At 40.5% G+C, this 27,321-nt stretch overlaps 3 protein-coding genes across 3 annotated transcripts in view; 2 read left to right on the top strand and 1 right to left on the bottom strand.

The window, feature by feature from the left end:
* ZNF277 (zinc finger protein 277) overlaps positions 1 to 13,086 on the bottom strand; it is a 39,270-nt gene extending 26,184 nt beyond the window's left edge. Inside the window, exons 1-4 of the mRNA XM_065740904.1 lie at positions 13,038 to 13,086; positions 6,259 to 6,460; positions 3,521 to 3,609; positions 1,453 to 1,535 (exon numbers count right to left, since the gene is read on the bottom strand). Coding sequence (XP_065596976.1) covers positions 1,453 to 1,535; positions 3,521 to 3,609; positions 6,259 to 6,460; positions 13,038 to 13,086 — 423 coding nt within the window. The remainder of the gene's footprint in view (positions 1 to 1,452; positions 1,536 to 3,520; positions 3,610 to 6,258; positions 6,461 to 13,037) is intronic.
* SMIM30 (small integral membrane protein 30) overlaps positions 1 to 27,321 on the top strand; it is a 373,817-nt gene that overhangs the window by 325,282 nt on the left and 21,214 nt on the right. The gene's annotated exons all lie outside the window — the stretch shown is intronic.
* The window catches only part of DOCK4 (dedicator of cytokinesis 4), a 238,559-nt gene continuing 237,737 nt past the window's right edge, over positions 26,500 to 27,321 (top strand). Inside the window, exon 1 of the mRNA XM_065743464.1 lies at positions 26,500 to 26,603. Within this exon, the coding sequence (XP_065599536.1) occupies positions 26,567 to 26,603 (37 nt within the window). The 5' untranslated portion in view covers positions 26,500 to 26,566. The remainder of the gene's footprint in view (positions 26,604 to 27,321) is intronic.

The raw sequence follows: 27,321 nt of genomic DNA, 5'->3' as shown, positions 1-27,321 counted from the left end.
TTGTTTCATTAGCTTTCCAAGGACAGAGGTGAAGCTGACTGGCCTGTAGTTGTCTGGGAGTTTCTTCTTGCCCTTTCTGAAGACTGGTGTGATGTTGTCTGTCTCCCAGTGTTCATGGACCTCTTCTGTTTTCCAGGACCCTTCAAAGATGATAGAAAGTAGCTCTATCATCACCTAGCTCCCTCAACACATGTGGGCGCATCCCATCATGATCCATGGATTTGTGTGCATTGATTGTGGCTACATGGTCTCTGACTGTATCCTGCTTGATCAAAGAGAAGTCTTCCATCCCCCAAACTCTCTCACCTACCTCCAGCATCTGGGATTTCTGAGGTGCACTCTTAGACGTAAGGAGTGTAACAAAAAAGGCGTTCAGTACCTCCACCTTCTCAGCATTCCATGTTACCAGGAAACCCATCTCATTCAGTAGTATATCCACATTTCCCCTAGTCCTCCTATTACTACTGACATACTTATAGAAGCCTTTCTTGTTATCCTTGACCTTCTTTGCCAGATTAAATTTCAAGCGAGCCTTAGCCTTCCTCACTGCATCTCCACAGGCCCCGATAATATTCCTATATTCTTCCCAAGTGGAAAGGCCCTTTTTCCACATTTAGTGAACCTTCTTCTTCACTTGGAGTTTGTTCATGAGCTCCTTTGCTCACCCATGCATCAGAGAAGATTTGTTTTAAACTAGCCAAAAAAACAAAACAGACTACAGAAGTGTATCTCAAACAAGAAGACAAAACAAGAAAGAACAGTGATCAGCAACCTGGATTAAGACTCATGGAAGCCATAGTCAGTGAGAGCCTAAACCAAAGGACCACCCAACCAAAACTGGCAACTCCTAAGATACTAGAGATGTGTCCAAAGGACTAGGCTGTCATCGCCAGGCAAGAATTCCAGAGGGTTTCAAGAGGATTTAATAGCTGTCAGAAATGATCCTGGCCAGACTTCCTCCAATCCATCTTGGTGCATGGAAGTACGTGAGTGTGAATTAAAGCAATTTGAGTCAAAGTGTTCAAGTGCACAAAAACAAGCTTAATATTTTTTTTAAGTATCACCTTCCTGTTTCATGATATTATACACTGAATTTTATTTTGCTAACTTCCCCAGATGTAAATGAATACACAACAGATAGTGTGTCAGTAAACTGCAGTTTTTTTCAAGAAGTAAAATATCCAGCACACTCAGCCTTTTCTTGTGCTCTGGGCGTATTTTCCACTCCTGTGGAACACTAACATACAACCTGTAAATTTATTCCACAGAAAAATCTATATACAAGGAGTTTCTGTGCTCTTCTGTAGCAGCTAGGGAAATGACTTAAGAAAAAAAAAAAGTTCACTTTCCAGTTTAGCAAAAAATGCTTTAACTTTAAAACACCCTCTACTTTTCCATATATTATACAATGGAACTGTTTACCTTAAAAATGAAGTAAGAGTAATTTCTTACCAGTCTCTTTTGCTGAAGCTGTTCTCTAAGTAATCTGTCTTCTGGTAAGGCATCACACAGAAGAAAATAATTGTCCTGTTCTTCTGTTAAGAGATCAGGAAATGTGGGTAAGGCATGGGAGGTTGCTGCAGTTTCGAACATTTGTGGTATATAATCAGCTACACCTTGGACTCATTAGAAATGTGAAATTACCTTTTAAATCTATAAAACCCAGCTATTTTAAATACATAATTTAATGAAACATGCTTAAATATTTGTACACAATTACTCACAAAACCTTGTACCAGCAATTACATAGGTATCTGATCTTAAACTGAGTTTAATTTACACCACTAATACCACGGTATAAAGACAAATGTCTTGCATTGGTTTTTCACACTACCACCTTTATTCTCTTTTATGTTGGTTCTTCTAGAGACATCAAGTAATTTTAATCACTGATATTAGTCACAGTATAAAGTCAGCATGAAAGAAAATTGAAATTACTTTTAACTCTATTTTCCATGTGGGATTTTTCAGTTATTTTCCAAATAATTATCAATTTGCAGTGGTTATTATTTGGCATATTCTGCCCTGCCAACATCACCTTTTACTGTCAAATCACATTCCACCTGCAAGTATACATCACAATTGTTTAAAAATGTATACTGATGTTTGTCTCATTTAAATTATAAAATATGTGCTTTAAGTATCTAATTTTCACTAAATGCTTTACTATGACCATATTCAATTTAATATTACAACAAATCTACCTGAATAAATTACCTTAAAACTACTTAGCAGATAAGAATTACAGAAACATTTACAAAAATATTTTGCATTTGAAAGTTAATAATCAGTTATGTGGTTAGTGAGATGAACCACTGAACCATTAATAAGTCTTTCACCACTTAAAACTTGGTAGATTTCAAGACTTCCCCACCTTTTTACACAGAGCCCCATATGAAATAAGAGAAAACTCCTGATTTTGGAGCTATTACGTTTCAAGGAGCTCACCATTAACATTAACAAAATTATTCCCATTACTCTCTGGAAGAGCTACTGCTGGACTACAGTTGGGGCAAGGCCTGGCCTTCAGGTGCTTGATCTGCAATTTTCAAGTCAAGTGACAGGTGTTAAAATTTCAGCAGCAAAATTAGACATATGTAAGATAAAGGTAATTACGGTCTTCAAAATGATTTCCACATTTTCGAGGACAATTTTCTTAAAATGTATTTCAATTAAAACACTTTATTTCCACCCATCTCTGGCACTGGTTGCATGCATTCTTCCTCTCTTATGAGCTCTCCACAGGGTATTAAGAGATGCATAAAAGCCCTAATGTTCTCCTATCTGATTTTAGGTAAATTATGTATTTCTGTTACAAAATGGGATGCTAAAGAAACACATTTAGCTGGAAAAGAAGGTGTGAAGTTCACAACAGGAAATCTATTCCCACATTCAGTAGGTTTTGGTCTAACTTCTGAGAAAAACTTCTTTTGTACAATCAGCCTCTATCCTTACCATAGATTGTCAAACTGGGACAGAGCTGTGAAGTACGGTCCCTGGTCCTGTATCAGAGTGCAGAAAATTGCAGGCCTTGTACTCCCATGTGAAAGGATTTCCTCTTAACATTTCTGGGGCAGTAAGCACAGGAGCAGGGGAAAGGAAATGTGACTGTGGCCCTGGTGCCTAGAAGCCAGTGGCAAAAGCTGGGAATGGTGAGCGGGGTGAATTTGGGAAAACAGTTCCCTGCGAATATTTCTCGACATTTCCAGAACAGAGATTATTTATGCAGTGGTACCAAGGCCCCACTAGCCATAATGAGGATCAGCACTGCTTCTAGGCCTTGATGTGCAACTGGCCCCAATCTGGCAGAGCTTAAAGCCTGGAGTTGAGTCCAACCTCACTTAGCACAGTATTGAAGCATGTTACAAACCTTCAAAAGAGAACAGTTAAATATGCAGCTGAGAGTTAAACATAGTTTCAGTGGATTTCTGATCTTGTTCCATGGTACTTCTCATAGGACTGCATCAAAGCATGTCATTTTGTCATGATCTGGCCAAAAGTAAATAAGCAGTATACTTACCTAATGGAGCTTCTGAGTTTGTTCTTATCACACTACAAAAGTCTGTGACAGGCTGTTCTGCAAACCTCTTCTTCCAATATAAGATGTATCTTTACAAATAAGGGGGAGATGAATAGTGAAGAAGGAAAAATGTAAGATGCTTAATAAACAGCTGATCTGCTCTAATGTCTTCCATCCTCTAAATTCTTAAGAGATCTTGGTGGAGTTTTTTTTGTGCTTCCCCCCCCCCTTTGACTTCTCTCTCAATATTTTTGTCCTTTAATCTGGTTTTCCAGTTCATTAAATTTACTTAGCTTCATTAAACCTGGGTTTAAGCCCTGTCAAAATGAAAGACTTACATTTAGCCTTACATGAACACTGTGACCTATTCATATCTTCAGACAGATATGCCATTCAGGTGTATCTTTACTGAAAAGATATACCACAGAGTACTCTCAAATTCCCCAAATATTGAGGCTGGTGTTCTGTAGAATGCAGGCAAGTATCTAAAACTCAGTAAAAACACCAGCTTGTCAAAAGTGATGTCTTGGCAGGTCTCCTGTGGAGTTAGTGAAAGCTGTAGCTTGGCAGACAACTGGGAAGACATAAAAACGAAGTCCCCAAGCAGTGGGGGGTGGGGTAGCAGACAGAATAAGGAAGGCCCTAAACACATCTTGAAAGTTTAATCCATCAACAGTTGTTTAAAAGCATGCCTGCACTATCAGTGTTTGTTATAGAACCATTAACAGACCCCAGCACAGATCAGGCTCCCATTGAAATAGAAGCTGCCGTGTAATAAAAAAACCTCATTACATAGTCAGTACTATGATGAAAGAAATAAAACAGCCCTTGTGCCAATATTCAGAATTTTATAGTAACAGTGAACTGGAAAATGCTTAAGTGCATGTTTACATTTATGGTTATGACTGGTGCATGATATTAACCATGTCAGAGTCGGTCAGGTAAAAGCTATTCATTGGCTATTTCCTACCAACATGCCACCAAATTAGGAAAAGGATCATAAAAACTTCTGGAGTTTTTAGGACATAAATGTGCAAATGAAAGGACTTCAGTGTCATCTAGTCTGTCCCCTGTAGTGAGGTAACCAAACACCATTTAGACAGATTCATCACACCATCATTTCAGTGCCATGAAGCTTATTCTTAAGGCATTTGCTATCCTAAGTCTACAACTTAACTCAAAGAATCGACTCTCAGATAAAACCAATGCCTTGTCACACTTCCAGGTAGAGAGAATAAAAGTGGTCAGTGACCTCTACATATCAGACACGTATGCATTGAAAGCTTATTCCCCTCATTTCTACCCCTTCTCCTTATGCCAACTTTTATTTTTCCAAGCCTAAGAACAAAAAAGTTTTACATTAGCATTGTTTTTCTCCGGACCCTTCAGCTCTTGTTGCTCTGTCAACAAATGCATAACTAAGACTGGCTGTAATTCTGTGTACATAATGTTATGTATTTGTATTTATTTCCCTTAATTTCCACGCTTCAGTTAAACACCTTAGATTATACTTGCCTTTTTTGTTCACAGAATTAGACTAATCTGTTAATAATTGGTGCAGCAAAGAAGGCACACTTCAGACTAACAACTCCATGATTTCACATCCTGGGGCCATTTGCTATAACATTTGGGTACCTTCCAATTGCATTAACAGTTAAAAAAAAAAGAATCTAAATTGAAATTTTCTTGAAGAGGTGGTTTTAAAATACATTTTTAGTAACCCAGAATAATCCCCCAAGCGCACTTAAACTGGCATTCCATTACTGAGCACTTCTGATCCTTTTATTTATTTGAGGAAAACAGCATTATCTCCAAAGAACACTGAATTCTTGTTCTGCTGCTTTCAGCACAAAACCAAACAAAAACAAGCATCAGTCTTCAAATTTAAGCAATGTTAAACTCATACATCCAAATGAGGATTTATATTGCTTTTATCTTCCAGATTGCATCCTAATATTTAATTTTCTGCATCTTGAAGGTTAGACACAAATTACTGTCTTTGGTTGAGTAACTTCTCACAGAAGACCTATCAGAAAGCTCCTTCTAGTTAAGAAATCAGCCACCTAACATCTAAACACTGGAACAGAGCTAGCTACAAATTGGTAGGCACTGTCTAGCTAACTGACAGGACCATACATTGTTGTGTGTGGAAGCAAAATGTGAAGAAGTGCCCAGTCTCTGAAATCACAAGCCAGCTGGGACTGTGCCAGCTATTGCAGGACATTAAAAGAAAGCAAGCCAAATGTCATCATGATGAGGTGATCAGTGGCACAGTTGTAGCAGTCACAGTTACATGTTGATCACAGACCTGGGAAGTACAGTTAAGGATTAAATGTGATTTCTGTGGGGAAATACCAGTATTCCTAAAATAGCGCAAATGAACTTCCACCAGAATGTGGGAGGAAGTTCATGTACTGAGCAGTTTCTGTGTACAATACAGCTTTAGGACATCATATAGTGGTAGAAATAGTCCTTTCCTGTACAAATAAGACCAAAAAAATGGAAGTGTTGACTGTCTAGAGTGTGCTTTATGAAATAAACAGCTCTCTGGCTTGCTGGTTAGTAACACGAGCTAAGACTCAAGGATATGACAAAGAATTTCTATCAGAGAGATTGTCCTGTCTTGTAACTACAAAACAGTCGATTACAAAACAAATATTTTAGAAAGACAATCTCTAGTTTTCTGAAGCTTTATATACTATCACATACACATCCAGTTTAAACAATACATCCCATACCTTTTAAAATCTGCAACCAATTTCACATCTGCAATGACAAGCTTGTGTTCAATTATCATATGCTTCAGGAGCTGGCTTTGTTCTGCTAAGATGTAGCATTCTTCGCAGAAAATGCATGGCACATAGGGAGAATTTTCTACACCAGCAACACCATCATGACTTGCTGGACTTTCTGGCAGAGACAAAGGCTCCAAAATGCACTCTGTATTTAAGACAAATAAAAAGAATAATTAAATTACTTTTGACCAAGTGACAAATTTTCAGCTGCAGTGTGTGCTGCCTGCTGTCTGATGGGGACAGAGGTAAGCTGGAGCTGCTGAGACCCACAAGGGGAAGGGGGTACAAAATTATAGGAAATACAGCTTCATTAGTTCCATGCTGCTTTTGTGGAACACAAGATCTGCTCGGCACAACTGTTAAGGCTTCTACTTATGCCATATGAAAATATAAAACACCCTGGCAAGGCAGTGTGTTGGCAGAAGACTGATGGACATGATACACAAGATTCTGTTTCCCTGGTAAACCTGCACAGCACGGAGCGATGGTACTGCACAGCACACAGTGTTACCTGCAGCAATACAGCTGCTCCCAACATTTCTCCTCTGCTAGCTTTACCTGCATTTCAGCCTATTCCCTTCCCCCAGACATTTCTTTATTACTCTGGGATTGGATAAATTGTTCCAATTTTTTCCTATTTTAAGAACAGCAGTTGCTACTCTAAGTGATACAGCAATCCTAACAAAAGGGTCAGCACTTCTAAGCAGAACTTTTTAGCTGCAAGACTCTAGGATTTTGAGTTCTTACAGTATTGGTTTATAGCCTGAAGCGTCATTAAAGTTTGTTTACAGTGAAAAGTAGAGCAACTTAATTTCCCTTGCACTCGCTGACTCTCAATGATGCCAAGAGAACTAAGCAGATATTCTGCCAGCCAGTTCAGCTCTGCCCATTAAGCACCTAGTCTGCTTTCTGCTCATTTCTGGTGTAAATCTCTTGCAATGGCCTATTTGAACATCGAGAAGTTCAAATAAACAAAAGCCTTCCTGCCTCATCAAACTGAGTTTTAGAGAGACAGGAATTTCTATGTGACACAGACAAGAAGCTGATGTAGTTACTCAGCATGAGTACTAGGGAGAAGCAATTGTTTAGACCTGAAGTATTGGACTTGGAGAACAGATCTGTTAATCTTTCAGTGCAGAGGTGAGTGACAGCGGGATGAAGAATTTTTGATGCCCAGAGAGTGTGGCTAATACTGAAAGAGAATTGTTTAAATATTGACTGCTGGACCAGTGTGGAAACTGAAGAAGCTTACACAATTTATCTCAGAGCTTACGCAATTTATTTCAAAGGCACTTATAGGAGGAGGCAAAGAATCTATTAAAATACCTTTGTGCTCATCTGCTGCAAGAGAACACTGAACATGAGGATAAATGCAAAGAGCAGAACAAAGACCACAGCCTTTAGCACAGAAGTTAATGCATTAGCACATAACACGAGCATCAAGATAGTACAAATAAATGTAATTGCATTACTGAAATCTCAGAAAAAAAGCAGCTAATTCCAATGCTATGTTTGGAGCTGAGTGGACACAGGTACTGGAGAAAAGCTGCTGAACTCTGAAGCACAGATGAGGACTAACAGGGAGGGAGAGTACTAGGATGCACTTCTCAAGCTCCAACAGCACTCCCACATGCAGTCACAGGAAAAGGAGTGAAAAGCTGTGACATTGACTTCACGGGGTTAGATTAAGCATCCATCCAGTGCAAGTACTCTGCCTGCCAGCAGCAGGAAGCAAATATCTTGGGAAAACAGGGCAAAACAACAGTGATCACATAGATAGCAGAACCTTACAGGAATCTGAGGGTGCAGTTTTAGCTATGTGCTTCAGTCTAACAGCACTCAGCAGATTTTTCTTATGTGGATTTGTTTCAGCGCATTTGGAAAGTGTCTGTTAGCATCTATTCAAACCTGTAGCACTGCCTCACATTATCTTCATGGTTGTTCCACTCCTTGCTGCCCTTGTTCAACTCTGCCTGTTCTTCTCTCTTTTTTGGGGGGGGAGGAGTGAGAAAACCAAAGGACATGGATTTGTGAATCAGCACAGCTTTCGCTCAATCTCTGTTGCTTGCCTTTAGGATCATTTTTAACCATAGAATTCTCAAAACATTTCAGAGTATTAAATCACATATTAACATACATGACAGTGGACATGCCGTTTGTGTTCACACCCAAGTGCATTATTCAGTTAACACTGAAAAGCAATTTTGTTGTTTAGTTCATTCACATACTGGGAGGTTCTTCTGCAATGGCTCAGCTGGCCCTGCTGCTTATAACTTGAAAAATAAAAGCATATCAACAGCAAAATGTATCACGTAATTCCCTTCTTATTTGTGCCTGTGGTGAACAGCACAGTACATAGTTCACTGTAAAATCCCTCCATCAAGTTTCTGCCAAACCACTCTTTCACCACTGAGTTTTCCTCCTCTACCTAATGCAAAACCAGCATGGCTGTTATTAGATACTCCAAAGACTTCCACCTTAGGAAAGTCCACCTTACTCAGAAGCTGAGAAAATCCCTCTCTCATTTACACAATTGACAGCTGACATCATGTTGTTCAACCTTTAACAATGACAGATAAAACTGTAATCTTTTACAACTAATTCAGAGCTAAAAATGTAAATTACTAGAAATAAAAGACTACAGGAATATATTCTCTGAAAATAAAGGCTAAAAGGTATACCCTACTCTTCAGGGAAAAATAAAATGAATACTTAAAAGACATTTGACAATGAGCCAGTACAGAAAAAGATTTGGATTTCACAAATTACTTTCAAAACTAGAAGAGGCCCCACTTTTTGTTATAGGTAAGCATATGATACGTATGACATAATCCTGCTTCCTGCACACTGCACTCCATGCACCACTTTAACAGTGGTAAAGGAAAATGAAAGAAGACTGCCCATTAGAGAAATGACATCACTTTATTTTACATGTTGTTAAATACAGACTAGTTAACCTTCACAGCTAATGAAGCAACAAGCTCAAAATGGATTCATTTTCCTAACTGGAACATTTTTAAATATGGTTGTTCCCAACTCAAAACTAATGTTGGTTTGCACATTAAGTAAACGCTATACCCACAAAGGCATGATAAAGACTATTGCAATAAGGGCAATGTACTCTGCACAATCACATGGAATTATCACAAAGCAATATGCTGTGCAATTTTATAGCCAATGCAATAGATCTGAATAGCAGAAAGAAAAACAAGGAAAGATCTGTGCATTTAAAGGTCACTTGTGACAGACAAGGTTCTAGAAGATTGTTTAACTGCCTAGGGATGGGATGCCCTGCTATCCTGTCTTCCTCCACCTGATCCTCCCACCACTAACCACCATGTCTGCACCATTGCTTGTGTTGGCTCCTACACTTGCCAAGCCTTTTGCATAGTCAATTCAGTTATCTAATCAGACAGAACTACTCCTTTATTTTTGCACATTGAAAAAGATCAGAAAAGAAGGCATGAGCAAGCTAAGGAGCAAGCAGCTGGAAGCACTGAGGTGAACCAGGACCTTCCTGTTCTCGTGGTGCCAAGCTGCTTAACAGCCTCAGCTGTTTTATGTAACTGTACCATAAGCATGCCTTATAAAGTTTATGAGATTCCTTGAAAAGCATTACACACATAGGAAAAGTAATACGATTTTATTGCTGTGCTTCCTAACAGTAACGTTCAGCATGGGATGCAAAACCTACTACTCTCAGTGCAGGCACACCTAAGTCCAAACGCACTAACGTGTGTCCTGCTCAGTTCTTTTTGGTTGCACATCCAAACTATGTGTATCTTAACTATACATGGGGACAAGTTCAACGCTGCTGCATAAAACACTTTCTCCACCTAGACAGTGTTCAGATCAACAGCAAAGCTCCACAGTTCCCATGGCTAACTCACATGGTTTGGCCCTGGGCTGGATTCAAGTGCCAGATCTCAGGGAGCAGCAGATACCTGCAGGAAACACAGGGAGCAGCTCTCAAATGAGCCTGCAGGGAATGCTGAACTCAGACCTTCCCCTGGGAAGCTCTGCCACAGGAAAAAGAGGAATGAAAATTATGGGATTAGAATGCAAACATAACTAGGAAAGAAGAAATCAAACTTCCTTTACAAAGATTAAGCACATATATATTTTAATTAGATGAAGAACACTGAAAATTCAAGACTGTGAGTACTCTAAGAAATTAAATGACGACAGAGGAATTTGTGCAAATTGACTTAGGATAGAAATTTTGAGGTTTCAGGTAATTCCTTGCAATTTATGGTACAATAACAAGGCATCATGTTGAAGAGCATATTATGTAAATAGAATCATGTACAGTATATATTTATAAGCCCACTGCTGGTAACACAAGGACAATGAAACAAAATAAGAACATCTGCTGGAATGTTAAGTGTCTTTCTAATTAAATCCAGTAGCTGAATGAATCAAGTCATTACCAACAAGTCTGGTTTATTATCTCATTAATATTGCTGGTTAATATTATGTGGAGATTAGTGGGAGAACTTGAAATGATCTTAAACCAAAAATGTATGTAACAAAGATACAGAGGCAAATAAATGAATCTAAACAATTAGTAAAAAATTGAAGGTTTCAGACATGTAACAAACAAAGGAGAGAAAAAATGACAGGAAAACAAAAGAGCAAACCTGGCACTCTAACAAACAGCACAGCAGATGCCTACTGAGAGGCAGAAAGGCTGAGCACCCTCCCCCAAGCTTACATGGATTACATGGTGAAACTATTTAGTTCTCAAAATAATCAGCCCCCCCACATTAGGGAACTGAGCTCTATTCCTACAGTCAATTCAGCACAAAGCAGTGCTGCATTCAAAATTCTTCCAGAAACAGTAGGTACAAATCTTTGTCTGGTATTCAGGCTTTCTTGAGCAATGACAGAAAGGAGTATCAAGAAGCACTGGCTTGCCACTTGAAACAGACATGACAGCCTCCCTGTTCTGCAACCCTGGCATTGCAAGATCTATTTGCTGGCATTACAGCATTCCCTCATTTGTGGTCGTATTCTTGGAAGCAATTTTTTTACTGATTACAGGATTTTTCCATTGTTTCCAAGAGTATGAAAGATGGATGACTAATGACTTGTTAAATAAACAGTGTTCAAAAACAAAACTCAGAATAAAGGAAATAAACTACCCTGTCATCATCTCCACGAATACTACGTGCAAGTATGTGCCTTAGTGAGAGGAGAATCAATACACATAACTATTTCTTGCTTTATGTATTAAAGCACTCAGGTACTTCTATTAAGTTCAATTATCATTCAGTCTGAGTTCATGAGGAATTATTTAGCTATTATTCTGCTTGTTAACACACTATTGATGATATTTAGTTAAAATGCCCATGTGCTCTAGGAGACAACGCATCCCATGGCTTTCCCCAAGATCAGTCAGCCTCAGCTCTGTGTGGTTTTTCATTGAATGCAAATGAGCACTTCAAAAGAGTACTTAATCATACAGCTAAACCTAGCCAGTTTTACAGAAACTGTACAGATTCTGTAGCATCCACTCTCTGGGAATATGAGAATTCTACTCCAGTAGAATGACAGCTCTATGAAAAGCTGTAAGTTACCAAATCCCAGTATCACAGGATTGAGTTTCTATAGAGCAGGTGTCTGCTGGGAGCTGGAACTAACAGAAATACAACTGTGCTAAATAGCCATATTTAACAGGGCTGCTCTGTCGGGGAGCTTAGGATGTTGCAGTTTCATTAGCATTAACAAGTGTTGCTATGGGTACCGGAGTGGAGGCATCAGAATACAAGTGAATAGAAGAAGTGGGAAAGTGATTAATAAAAATGTGAAGTGTTGGAATTTTAATAAAACAGAACCAATCTGCCTGCCAATGAGATCATGTTTAAATAACAGGCTACATGACTGCCTAGTTCACCAGCAGGTACATGCCAGTGCTGGACATCTCTCTGCTTAAGCCCAGGAAGACAAAACCTTGCATGAATAACAAAGAAACATCAGAGAAAAAGCACTCTACTCACACTGAGAGGGACACACACACATGTGCACAGACACAGATCAAAGTGACCCTAATAAGTATTCATAACAATATTTAAGTGCCAGTGTCAATATGCCATTTATAAATATTTAACACATTACAGACAAATTCTGTGCAAGCTCAGATCCAAATAATGCCTCATTTCTGGCTGAACAGCAGGGATTGACATTGGCTTAACAAAATGCAGGGTTTGGTACTTTTGTCACAAACACAAAATAACATTTATATTTAATTCAGAAAGAAATATTGAATATTTTTCTTATATTCTTTAGAACTACTCTGATTTATTACCGCTGTTGTTAAGAAAAATTAGTACCATTTCTGTTTACAGAACACCTAGAGGGTGAAATGGTAGCACCACTTCAGTACTTGGGTTTGCTAGACAAATAAATTACAAAGTCACTTCTTACTCATAACAAAACTAGGAAAAAATTAGCAAAATAATGCAAGTTTACCTATTTTTTTCCACCTTTCCTTTACTGCAGCTGCAATAATTCTTCAAAGTGACAACCTACATGATAGTGACTAACAGAACTTCTGCTTTGCTGCTTCTTCAAACAGTGAAGTTGTTCTCTGGACTCTTCCTACAGCAGGCACCTCGTTGGTTTCAGTAATAGCTTCAGAGTATCTCCAAGTCCTAATGAGCCCACTTCTGCCATTCCGTAAATTCTTAATATATTAAAATAAAAAAAAGGACTGCCCTTACCAAAGTCTTTCTTCTCTGCAGCCCTAACACCTCCAGCACTCAAGTCCATGCGGGGCCGTGACATAAAATGGGAAACCAAGTTCAGTTTAATTTCCTCATGCAATTTTCCACAAACAATAATTCTCATTTACTTCCACTCTACCCTCTGCTTCTTACCCACAACTCACAAGCACAGATGCAGCACACATATGACTTGCACCACCAACTGTCATCCTCCAGCCCTCTCCTTCCAAGGACACTTGCTTATTTTTACCCTTGTTATATGACCTCTTCAAAGCTTTTCCTTTCCTGAATTTTGGCCTTGGATGAAGTTTGCAGTGAGAACTCTGTTTAGTCCTACAAATATTTATCTCTGCAAACACTGTACTCACGTGAAGGATCTAATTCAGTGGGCTATTGTTATTCACCTCAATGCACTGGCAAGACGAGAACTGCACATCTTAAATACACAGACTGCTGCAAAAACTACACAGAACACTGTCTGTGCTTTTATTTTTTTAATAAGAAAAGCAATAAAGCAAATTAGGATGACTGAGGTGGTAATCAATACTCAGAGGTCTCCCACAGTGTTTCCTCAGTACTAAATGCTTAACATCAAAAATTGATATAAAAATTGATATTTAATAATAACTTCAATTTACATGATTTGTTACACTGCCTTCAGGTTGTAGACAATTAAACAAAGATGATATTTTTGAAGTAAATCGATATACTGACCTAAAGTATATTGATTTGAAGTAAATTATATTGATTATATTGTTTAGTGTGATGATAAGATAGATACAGAGAGTTGAGATCCAAGTTAGATACTAAAATCAGGGATTAAGCAGAAATGATTAAAACTTACCACAGTATCTTGCAAGGTTCTCAAGGTAATAATGTACCCTGAGACTCTGAATGTAAAGTTCCCAGGAAGAGAAGGCTAATAACCAACACAAGAATGTGAAATAGAATGACAAAAGTGATCATTTTGGTTTCTGTTTTGTACTCATCGTCACACTTATAAAACGTACCAGATTCTTTTTTTTCTGTTTAGCTTGCTATTAAGCATATCAAAACACATCAAAAGCACTATAATAAATTATTAAACTATGCTGTTTTAGAGTTGAGATATAAAGACTTAATTTCAGTTTTTTTCACATGAAAAATTTAGTGCTTACATCTCTTACTACTGCCTCTGTTCCACAGACTTCTGTGAAAACATTAGCAAGCTTGAAATTAGGCCTGTTTTTGTTTCTCTTTAATGCAATTGTGACCTTAGCTCTTAGGAAGACAAGGGGTCTTAACAGTATGTTTTGTATGGATTGCTACAATTGATTTTTACCATGCCTCTAACAACAGAGTTGTACTGAGACTAGTATTTTTTACACCAGCATTGCTATATATGAGGTGTTAACTACTTTACTTTGAACTTTTTGTTGCTGTTGTTTAGTAGAGATCAATAAACATTTATTACATGAATTTTCCTCATCTTTTCTCTTTTTAGTTGTCTTATGCCTCTAACAGGATTCAATTTCCAAGAACTTGTTTATCATACATAGATATTTTTTTCTTTCTGCTGTTAAAAGGGCTTCCTAGCGATCCTGTAAATTACTGCTTTCCATTCCGCAGATAAGGCAAGGCTGTGTGATTTTCCTTTAAAAATCTAAAACCTCTTTTCAACATACCTACAAGATACTGCCATGTGATTATGATGGGAATTTTTACCATGCTCCTGGCTAAATTGTTTGCACTGCATAGTTTCTAACTCTTTTCCAATGGTAGACATTCCTTGGGAGAGATTATTTAAGAAAAAATGTTTTGTTTTTTTTTTATAGTTACATTTTCTTTACTTGAATTTTTCTAAGACTAATAAAACTTAGTCCTGATCTCAAAGTGCATTCCAAGAAACCTCATTTCTGGGATCCTGACATCTGTAGGTTTCATATTGGCAGAACAGGTGGAGATCAGGTTTCCTGATACTCAGAAAGCCTTCAAGGTTGACTTGTTCAACAGTTCTTCATATTTAATAAAGAATCAGTATAAAGAAGAAGCACTATGTGTTAGCAACTCCACAGACTGTTTCAGCTTTCTCAGTGAACTGGAGCATTTCCAAATGGAGAGTTGCAAAAGAAGTTGTTTCTACTTTTAGACTCAAACCACCACAAATTGGTATTCAAACTGGAAAAAACAATGGCTGTAAAGGACAGCTCATTATAATGTGCAGTGATGTGGATCAATATAGTTCAGCCTAATTGATATCTTAGCTCAGGAAAACAAAGCCTTGACTGTATTTCAAATAATCTTCTATTTACATACTTTATAAATAAACCTTTGAAAACACATTTCAGAAGAAAGTATTTTCAAGTCAGAGCTCTTATGCCTTGTAGATCTCGGTGACATCTCACAGCTTGCCATATCAAATGTGAACATACTCTGTGCCCCAGAATTTGAAGTAAACATTTCATGAGATTATACTTATTTATCGTGACCTTCAAGCAGTTATTAAACATATGACACAGATATTAACTTCTTAAGCACGGTGTGCACTTACTGGCTGTGCTCATAGATGGGGATGATAAAATAATTGAAGTTAATTTCCTCAAGAAACAGAATTAGAATGTTAAGAGTTAGCGATACAAATTGTTTATGTTTTTCAGGCAGCATTTTGTTAACTGTATAAATATGTGCAGACTCCTCAACATTAAATTAGCACAGTAATAACACAGACTGCGTATTTTCATCCCATAGAAGACAAAATCAAATTAAAAACTCTAGCAGGATGTTTTCTGTTACATGCCATCCTTCAGAGAAAAAGCTCTATCTCATTTATTCGTGCATTACTGAGTCATAATAAAATTCTGTGCTGGCACAGTGGTCAAGACAAATGCTAGCAAGATGCTTCAGTGACAGCAACATTACTTATCATTGCAAGCGTTTGCTTCATAACCATTGCTGTTTCCATATTATGAGTCTTTTGCAATCCCACATTGGGACTGCAAAGCTGCTGGAGGCACACGCAGACCTCTGGCTGAGCACTGTGCCGTGCTCCATGCAGCTTTTCAGCAGCCCATTCCCTCTTCTTGTACAACTCGGAGCAGATCCGAAACACAGAGGGGACCCACAAGGACCAATTGTTTGAATTGGAAAGGACTCTTAGATGTCATCTAATCCAACACCCCTGCAATGAAAAGGGATACCTACAGCTGGATCAAATTGCTCAGAGCTCTGTCCAGCCTAACCTTGAATGTCTCCCAGTTTGGGGCAGTCACCACCTCTCTGGGCAACCTGTTCCAGTGCCTTATCACTCTTATTGCAAAAAAAACCCTCCTTCCTTTTAATAAAATCTAAATCTCCTCTCTTTGTGCTTGAAACCATTTCCCTTCGTCCTGTCTCAGCAAATCCTGCCAAAGAGTCTGTCCCCTTTCTTCTTATAGCTCCCCTTCAGATACTGAAGGGACCAAGGCCAACTCTGAGCTCCACACAGGACCACCCAAAATTCAAACCCTATGTCTGAGACCCTTGTCCCAGTGCTTCCTGAACTCCGGCATCTCAGTGCCGTGACCACTGCCGTGGGCAGCCTGATCTGTGCCCACTGCTCTCTGATGCAGACCCTTTCCCAACCATCAACCAGAACCTCCAGATTCCTTTCTGTCAAGCTGCTCTCTAGCCACTCATCTTCCCTGACGACCCTGATCACCCTCCAGATGCTCTGCAGATTGGTTTGGTTTAGGGAGAAGTTTTGGTGCGTGCTAACCAGATCTGTTTGGAGTCCAGCTGTGTGCAAAATGCACTCCAACCCCTAGCAGAGGCACCTGGGTCTAAAACAAGGAGCGCTGTTTCAGACATCTTCAAAACACGTGCTGAGGTTGCTTGGTGCATGGTGAGTGCATGTAATCCAAAGTAAAAGCACCAAACCATGGAATGTAGTTGCAAAGACCACAGCACCTATTGCTTTTATCTACCATGACACTGCTATTGTGCCAAATTACCTGTTAATGTACAAGAGCTGCAGTGTACCTGCTTGGTGGCATATCCAGTTATAAGGCCTTTACACCGCACAGATAAGGAGAAGGCTTTTAACCTGCAGCTACTACACAGAGCAAGAAAGAGGAACAGCCACTCCTCGGGGACCAAACAACCAATGACAAATAAGAGAATGACATCTAAATGAGCCAGAATCAACCAGAAGCAGCTGGGCCATTTCACAGTGGTCACAGTCCATCATTCATAAAAATGAAATATAAAAGAATGTGGGAAAAAAAACACTACTTTGAAGAGGTTGTCCACAGAAAAGACAAAGCAAAAAAATCAAATGGAAAATTTAAGAAAGCCATTTGAAATATATAACTAAGAACATATGGCATCTGTCTGAGTTTTGGACTAATGAAGACACTGACAAAACATCTACACAGTTTCTCATTTATAAGTTTACTATATCAAAAGACAAGTGGGAAACAAGCAGTAAAGACTGAAACACGGAATTACAGGCTGGGAAACTCAGCCTTGATATCAATGATAGATATATAGTAGGTATGCAAGTATGCAATTTTCTATTCTTCAGAAACTTTAACAGTTCATAGCTATTGCTGTACACTGATTATCTATAATCTTTCTAATTAAAGAACAAAAAACAAGATAAATACAATATTATGTTCATTTATTTCATAATTACAATTTTGCTGCCATAACATGCAGCATCTAAAATTAATGAAGCATTCAGTTTAGCACTCCTTAGCTCCCTACCATAATCAAAACATCAAATATGGGTAGCATTTCTTTAGGAAGTAGTTTGAGCACTTGTACAGTAAAAAAAAAGTGCTTTGCTTACATCTCTGGGTACAAATCTTCTGCTCTACCAGGTGGGGCAGTCATTCCCTGACATGATATAGTATTGCTTAAATAGCCATATGCATGTGCATTATGTTTGTATTCTTATGCAATATCTGACATACTCTTATTAAGGTAAACTGCGTGTACACCCCTCAAAGTACCTAATTCTACTGTTTAGCAGCTTGGCATCTTTCAAGAGTTTGCACACTATCACAGCCTAGGCACTACAGTTCCAGCTTGGTTATGCAGTTATAAAAGTACTATCAATATATTATTTAATTGAACAATTATCAAGTCAGAGGACACTAGTTTTATTCACTTCAAGTAATTATTGATGACTTGAGACAATACTTCTGCAAAGAACCTGAATCTTCACATATGCATTCCACTGACTTTAGTGAACTGTGTTTAGCAATTATGTGCTCAACTCTTCAGGGGTATGGTCTTGCTTTAAAGCCTTACAAAACCTCCATTTCTTTTCCCTCCAGCTCTTCAGTGCCATAGTTCTTCTCACACTCTGCAATTCTTTTATTCATATACTGATGCAACATTCAAAGCTACTTTAAAAGGTCCACAAAAAAAAACATTCAAATTCTTTCAAGCTTTTCTCATGGATGGGAATGTGAAGGAGAGGCCCCAGAGACAATATGAGAGTAACTGACATTTTTGCACTGACAATACACAGGTTCAGAGTTCTAGCAGGGTGTGCAAGACAGACATGATGGAAGAAAGCATGCAGGGCTAAGAAAGTTTATGAGGACTGTCTGAATAGACAAATCAAGAATTCATCTATAGTTGAGTTAAAATATTTCAGAGTTGCAATTTCATAATACTCAAATTCTTTACCTCCTTTCCTACCATACACTCTTAACACAACAGCATCCCAGATTAAGCCCTATATGCCTCTTCATGAAAGCCAGCTGAAGTCTCAGAGGAAGAACTCTATCATTTGTATGACAAGTGCATCTTATGGCAGACCTCCGAGGACAAGATTTACAGGTTCAGTACAGAGAACATGTGTCAACAAACGTAGACAAAACAAAGAAAAAAAACCTGTCAACATGGTGTTTCATGGAGCAGAGCAAATTATCTTAGCATCTGTGCTACACTCAGAATACTCATTTTAACACCTCTCTGGCCCACACCTCTACATTTTTATACAGTATTTGCACATCTACTATTTATTTCTTCAATTAATGAGAAACTTTTCAGGTAATATTGAGATAGTCTAAAGGACTTCATCAGCCTTCACACTGAGTAATCATCACTCACCATAGCTCAGCAACTGCTCCATCACAGGAAACAGAATGCTTGAGCAGAGATTTCAGTCAACTTAAAAGCATTAGCATGTAAACAAGTTATCACGTTTAAGCCCTTCTGTGGTACATGCATGCGTGCTTAGATAGTTTGAAGCAGCTTACCCCTCAGAGAGCGGTAGCCAGTGTTCAGAGTAGCTGATACATGCTAGTGTGCTCATGAGCCAAAGCCTTTATCTGAACTCAAAGCAGCTAAGAATTGGCTTGGATTACTAGATCTAATTGCAGCTGTACCTCCACCAGTAGGCAGCTAAGGAATTCTGTCAAACAAAGAAAAAGGCCATCTATTTTCTTTTTCATTTAAGGTATGAAAGTTTTCAGAATTTGGAGAAAACCAAACTGCATGCCTCTATTGGATATTTCTGGAGAATTCAGTATACTCTTTGTCTTGTGCTGACGTGAATTATATATTCATGATAAGGTGAGAATACATCCTATGTCTTCAGATAAATACACTGCACATTTGAACATACCTATTTGTAAAATTGTGGCTGGATAGTGGGCAGTTCAGATAGCACTATCAAGCAATACAATCCATTTTTGTAAATTAATCCATTATTATCTGTTTAAGAAGACGCCTAATTTCATTTGTATATTCACCTGTCATCAGTTTGGTATTTTTAACAATTACCCTGTGGAAGGCTAAAAACCACTATAGTCTTATTGCAACAATTAAATGAAAAGATTCTACCTTTTTACTGTCAAAAACAGAACCACATACAAGGTTATTTAACCAGTTGCAACTTAGCAATTTCCAGTCCTCCATGTGACCTACATCCTTATTTCCATTTCAAATTACATTTTTAATTAAACATCATAACAAATACACTCTTCAAACATTTTTAGGTATCAGTGCTCACTTAGGAGGTTCATTCTAGTAATCACATTACTATAAATTGTGTTGCACTCACAGAATTTAATAGTGAACCTAACCTCCAGGTGGAATTGCTAGTTGTTTTGTTCACAGTGATTAACTTACAATAAGTCAAGATTCTCTAAAGAGCTCATAATGCCTCCTGGCAGAAGGACTCCCTTCTCCATAAAATCTATGGCGTAGGTCTTGAAATGCTGAACTGAATGCACAGGTTTAATTCAAGAAGAACAGAGAGTTGGTGGTACTGTAAATAGGAGAAAGCCCCCTGTTGAGGAACAAACAAGACTATGAACGAGTATACATTTGGAATTGGCCAAGATTTTAAAGAAGAATCTGAGAAAGATGCCAGACTCCATACTCAACAGCATGCAGGGACAAGTGTGGGTGGGCTGGGTGACCTACCTTTCACGAGCTAACGACTGAGGAACTCTAATGAACAGACAAGAAGTGACAGCCACAAGCTTGGGTAATGACTGCTCTGTCACCTTGTTGGGGTTTTAACCAAAGACAGGAAATAGCCATCATCTCCCAGCTCACAAACACGCATGGCATATATTTGAAGAGGAAGAAGGCAAACTACTTACCCAGGGGCTAGTTTGGGTAGGATGAGCAGTATAAAGGTACGTGGGATGGAAGAGTATTTGGCTCATTAATTTATTTGGTTAAAAACTACTCAGTATAAAATTTACAATTAATAACATGGAAAGTGATAGATTACACATGCAGAAACACAAATATTAATGAGCAGGTGATGACAGAGAATAATGAAGACCAGAAGTCTTTGGTCACTACAGGAACGAATGCCATTAAGGATCTACTCAGATATAGCGCTGAAGGGATTCAACTTGAATGCTGTCACTGCTAAAAAAAGAGATACATGATTACTGTAAATATTATGGAATATTTCAGGGTGCTTGCAGAACTATGAGAAACAGTGGAATGTGGAATTATATAAATCTTATTATGGGAAATTTGGATGAAGGGCCAATGGCACAGAAAGAAAGGGATCAGGGAGGAACAAAGACACGAAAAAGCAGGCAATGAGAATAAAAAGGACAACTGCACTTGTCAAACAACAGGCTGCCAGCAGGTATGCTTCTCTGACCAAATCTCATACCTGAGCACAATAGGCGACACTTCTTCATAGTTTTCTTAAATATATATTTTTTAATAACTCATCCTCTGTCCTATCTGTGATACTGTTCCAAAGTCCACGCGCCAGCAACTGTGCAGGAAGCTGCAGGTCACTGGTCCAGACACCCTCAGCCACGTGGCATGTTTGCATTTTCCAAGTGAACTGAATTCTATGTGCATGTGTAATTTGCTAGCGAAGTCAAAACTGGAACAGCCAGCAAGTAACCACTGAAGATAAAGACACCTGTACCCAGGAAGACTGAAGTTCTGAGTCAGTGGCTAGGCAAGGGGCCCAAGGTTTAGGCGTAGGCAGAACTGGTGCCTGGCAAGGCAGGCCAAGCAGCAGACATTGAGGCTGCTAATATCTGAGGGACCCATGACTGTGAGGTAGAAGTGTGAATGTATGTCTCCATTCTACCTGCAAGCACCAGGATGGATTAGCTGCCTAGCAGGAAAGATAAGAAGGCCTCAGCACAGGTATAAGACAGGTTTAGAAACTATTGTAGCGTGCAAAGAATCCAGAAACATTGGTATGCTTCTGGATATGACAGAGTGTGTGCTTTCACTAGTGGACTTCAACCTTGATCTTTGCCACCCAAATGGGACACAAAAGTACCACAATCCTTATTCTTCCACATCTTGAGACTTGGCTTTAAAGAAGAGCATAGACACTAGTTTCCCCCTCTGCCTGGCTCTCTCAGGGCAAAAGAGATCAGACAGGGTGTTAGAGAAGCAGTTTCCTTTTTTGAAGATCCTGGTGTGGTGTGGGGCGACTGCTGAGGAACCCTGTTAACTGTTTCTCGAGCAGGGTCACTGATACATGCATAAGCTTTATCTAAGGTACTCTGCAGCACAATACACTTAACATAGGTTGAAGCAACAAATGTGGAGGAAAAGATCATTACTGTGACTTACAATACTATTATCAGAAGTTAGAAATAACCCAGGGACTTAGGAGAAACTTAGGAGAAACACTTATCCATGCCTCCCTTTACCCCCCAGCTTCCAGGACAGAAGGGAAGCAGCAATAAGGAGGCCAAATTCCATCTTTGATTTAGCATATGGGAGCCAAGAAGTGCTTCACTTCCCTGCTCCCATAAATATTTGAGTGCACTTGTAGCTACTGAACTCAGTAGGCAAGTGAGCTACAGAAAAAACTGAGGAATGGCTGGATTTCAGATAACGAAGAGGGGAATTACATGAGAGATGGCCAGGCTTCACACAGAACTGGGGGGAGGATACTGGGATCTTCTGGAGAGTAAAATCCTGCAGGGCCAGAAGGGCTGAGCTAACTGAAACAGTGAGGCCATCAGAGCATCAAAAATAATAAATTTGGTTATGTATATAGCTGACTAAGACAAATGGGGAAGAAATAATTAAAGACAGACTTCTGTGGGAGGAGACATGGGTGGAGAAATGGAGAGATAAAGACAGATGGGGGAGAAGAACAAGCATGGGAAAATAGAGAAAATGGGCATAAAAACAGCCATTTGCATTAAGTATATTCCTGAGCCCTGCGCATGATCACTGTAGTCATCACTTTCTTATTAAATTCTGTTCTCATCTTACACATACTTTTACTCTACATGTAGACAAGAGCGCTGCAAGGTCTAAATGTAAGCAACCGGAGAACACATTGCAAGCCACTGGGCCAACAGCTCCTGATGCCAGCAACTGGAGAGCCCAAAATGCAAGAGGTTGAAACCGTAGTAAATGGAGGAACCACAGCTAGTAAAACTTGTAAGTCCAGGTGCCAGCAACTGGAGAGGCTGAGGTGTACATGTGAAGGACCTAAACAGCAGCAGCAGGAGGGGCTTGTGTGCATTTACATTTCCACAGCATCTTGTGTCTGCATGTGTAGTCAAACTGGAATAGCGAGCAGGTTATATGTTAAAACACTGTGTCAGAGCCAGTGGCTGCATAATTGGCCTAAGGTCCAGGGATGGATATTAAGCAAACTTATAGCCCATGCACATATTTAAGAGGTATATAGACGTGGTGAGTCCCAAAAATCTAGAGAGGAATTGTGTTCTCTTTAGTGAATGACTGACCAGAAAGGAAGAACAAGATTGGAGTATCTGTATTGCTGTTTATGTGAATGCTACTGGTGTTTATGAGGGTATGATAAAGGCATTGCTCTGCAGCTGTCCATATGGCAAGCCATATTATTTTCCAGTTTTGGCGTGCCTTGCTTGAATACACACTCAGCCTTGCCACTGGCCAGACATGAAGACAGAAACAGCAGCAGCAACATCCATGAACCAGGACAGTGAAACTTCTCAGGTCTGAAAATACATAGGACTGGGTTTCAGTAACCAGGAAGTTGAACTCCCTGGACCCACTGGATTGGGCAGTTCTCATAACATCCCTAACAAAGGGAACTTATAATTGGGCTAAAGAAGTGATACTTACAGTATTAGAAAAAAACAAAACAAAAAGAAAACAAACAACTTTCCCAGAAATATCCTCTAGGTAGTAACAAGAAAGAGTGGATTTTGCCAAGTCCAGCGAAACTTTAGTTTTCTATAGTAAGTCAGATTCCCTTAAAAATGGGACTTGAATTAGATGCAGAAGGAATAATGTTCTCTGACACAAAGTGCTCCAAGAGAATGGTACTGCATTGAAAAGCATCTGAGCACATTAAAACTCTACATAGGAATTCGTAACCTACACGGACTGCCTTTGAAGCTATGGAAGACACTCTTCCAGAAAAGAAAAATTCAAAATATTTAAAAATCCATTGACAGATGTGCTAAGAAATGCTGCTATGTAGTATAATTAATGTAGACTGAATAACTTGTACTGTGGACAGTGATATGTTTATTATAAACCACTCAGTGACAGCTGCTGGAGGGAATTAACCAGAAAGCAACACAGCTCTGGATTAGCATATACAAGCCCAGGCTTTCCTGTACACAGGAAATGGCAGGACAAGAAACAACGTTATATTCTGTTTTCCTACATTCTGTCTCCAAAGAAGTGACACAACTACTGAGGCGCACATCAAGTATGACATGTGAACAGCTTTTCAGAAATAAAACTTCTGAAAGAGCAGGAATTTTGCTCTGAGATAGGAAAAATAATAATCCTACAAAGTGATTTATACAGTAAGATCTGTTCATCCTAAGTGACTGGGCCCTAAGTGAATAATTTTGAAAAGGAATTTCAGCTACTGGCTAGCTTTGTCTTTGTTCAAGGCAAGAAGAAAGATGGGCTGTGAGCCCAGCACAAACATGTCCAAGTCAGTCATGGTTAGCATGACAGACAGCAGACATGCTGTCTGAATTCAGGCAGAATTTTATGACTGCCAGCCAATGTGTTGGCAGCCCTCTCTTAGGGAGAGGAAGATAGCTTGGACGCACATGGAGGTCTGTAGTCTGGGACAGAAGTTAATTCAGCCTGACATCTACTATTTTGATTTTCAGTAATGACTTTTAGACATATTATCACATCAAGACTCCAAAGGATCTGCTACAATATGTAAATCAACGTTGGGAATCTTAAAGCCATCAAAAGTTCACTAATCCTTTCAATGAGTTTTTGAATATGCTAACAAGAAAACACCATAGGTCAGACCTCTAAATTCCAGTACGAAGAAAGTAAACTTTTTTCATACAAGCCCTGTTGTCTTTATGATAAACTTACCTGATTGTCTCTGCTACCCCACAGTCCTCTATGCAGTTACATACAGAAGATGAGAACAGATGAAAGTGAGCGACCTTTTAAATAGTCAAACCAACTCAGCTATTTCTCTGGATGCAATTACACAAGTTTGAGTGCTCTAGAAGGGTCTGGCTTTTCATATAGGCAAAGCTCATGCCAACACAATGCTACAGAAATAAAGACAACTGCTTTAACTACTAGCACAAATAAAGTGATTTGGCTTCTATGATCAGAAGCAGGGTACATGCTAGAGAAACAACAAGGGCACTGAAGTTACTACTTAAGTTTGATGTCTAGAAAGACAGACATGGGTTAAGTGCAGTTAACTGCAGGCGGAAGCTGCATGTTTGCACTTTCTTCTCCTTTCAGTGTGTGACTTAAAAATCCAACATAACTTAACAGCAAAAGCTAAAAGACAACCTCAAGAAAAACAAAACAAAACAAAACAAAACAAAACAAAACAACAACAACAACAAAACCAAACCAAAACAAAACAAAAAAACCCACAACTTGAACCACTTCATTCACTTAATGTGAGAACATTAAAAATGATTTGTTTGTTCAGCTCAAACTGAATCAGCCCAGTTCAGAATAATGATTTGATTGGAGAACATTTCTTTTTAAGATATTAATCTTAGAGATGACTTGTACAGCAGAGCAGTATCATATCACTGGATTTCTTTCCCTTTTTTTCCCATCTGTTTCTTTCCACACAGCCAGGGCATACAACACAAGCTCCTGTTTCTGCCTCACAACACCCAGGTTTCCCTTGCAATGATTAGTTCAGCCTCAGGACTTTGTCACTGTTACCTATGGGGACCTTCTGTTCAGAGCTTCTATGAAAGTACAGACACCTCAGCCTCCTTTAGTTTCTCTCTAGCCTCCTTTTCTGGAGGCATTCAAAACCTCCTTCAAAACACTTTCCTGTGCAACCTACTGCACGTAGGGAACGTGCTTTAACAGAGAGCTGGACTCGATGATCTCTGGAGGTCCCTTCCAACCCATACAATTCCATGATTCCGTGGTTCTGATATATAGGCCTCTCACCCCAGATGCAGACCTCACCTTCTTGCTGCTGGCAGTCCCTGGCTGTCCCCCAGGTATTCCTCACTGTGCACCATCTGCTTCCTTTAATCTTCGTGCACATGCCCGTAAAGATGCTGAATTACTTGGGAATTACCCAGTCTGCCAGCTGAATCCTCCATCTCTCAGTGCCCTGTGCCAAACCAAGCAGCACCTTGCTCAGGTCAGGATGTCATCAGCGGGACCAGAAAGAGACAGACGCCCAGCCCAGCCCCGTGCCCATCGGATGGGCACCCCGCGCTGCCCCAAAGCTCGGCTCACCTCCCCGCGCCGCCGGTCCCGGCTCCCGTCGGGCCGCTGCCATGCCGCCGCGCCGCTCCTCCCCGCCTCCTTCCGCCCGCCCCGTGACGCGATCCCCGCCCCGCCGGGAGCGCGGGGCCAGCCGGGGCTCGTAGTCCCCTCCGGCCGCTGCCGACGAGGGGCGCGGCCGCGCCGAGGCACTGCGCTACGTTGCGCGGCGTGCAGCGGGACGAGCGTATAAGGGGCCGGCGGCGAGCGTGGCTTAGCCAGTCTGTGTGCCTGCCCGTCCGTCACAACAATGTGCTCGCCGCCGGAGCCGGGCAGCCGCGGCTGAGGGGCGGCGGAGCAGCCGGGCGGGACGCGCTCCCCGAGCAGCGGCGCTCCGAGCGGGGGAAGCCGCCGCCAGCATGTGGATCCCCACGGAGCACGAGAAGTACGGCGTGGGTGAGTGAGTGAGAGACTGGCGGGGGAACGCAGCCCGACGCCCCACCTGCCCGCACAGCCGCCCGCCCCGGGTCGGGAGGGGTCCGCGCTCCGCCGGGCATTGTTCGCGCTGAGCGGACGGACAAAGTGCCGCCGGTGAAGCCGCGTATTATGTCAACTTTGCCCGGGGCAGGGCTGCGGAGCCCGCGGGACCGCCCTGCGGAGCGCTCGGAGGGGTCGCCGCATCTGCTTTGTGCCGTGCGATAAGCGCTGATCGCGGTGCGCTCGTCCCGGACAATGGCCCCACGGCCGAACCGCGGTGCGCGGAGCTCCGGCGGAGTTGGGCGCTCCCCGCGTGTGTGCGCTGTGTTTGGGCGCGGAGAGTGCGTGTGTGTGTATGTGTAAAGGGGGGAACGAGCGAGGCAGAGGCGGCGCGGAGCCCTCTTTGTTTTTGTGTGTGTGTGTGTGTGTGTGAGCTCCGCGAGCAGCCAGCGCGGCTCCGTCCCGCTTGGAGTTGATCCCAGATGTTGCCGTCCTCCAAATGCGAAATTATAGGCATCATCGACGGCGTTTTAGTTCCTCGACTCCTTCGCTGGCCGGGTCACAGCTGGGCTGCGGCTGTCCATCAGCCCCGCCGTGGGCAGGGGTTCGCAGACCGCTCTGGGACACCCTGCAGCGGCACGGCCAAGTGCTGCGTGCTCTTGGTCCGTCTGCTGTTCCCTTTCTATTTCATTTTCCT

Source organism: Cyrtonyx montezumae, unplaced genomic scaffold (genome assembly GCF_038088225.1).
Source record: "Cyrtonyx montezumae isolate F1298 unplaced genomic scaffold, pur_monq_1.0 scaffold_3, whole genome shotgun sequence".
Classification (NCBI taxonomy): Eukaryota; Metazoa; Chordata; class Aves; order Galliformes; family Odontophoridae; genus Cyrtonyx; species Cyrtonyx montezumae.
This window is presented reverse-complemented; position numbering and strand designations above follow the sequence as displayed.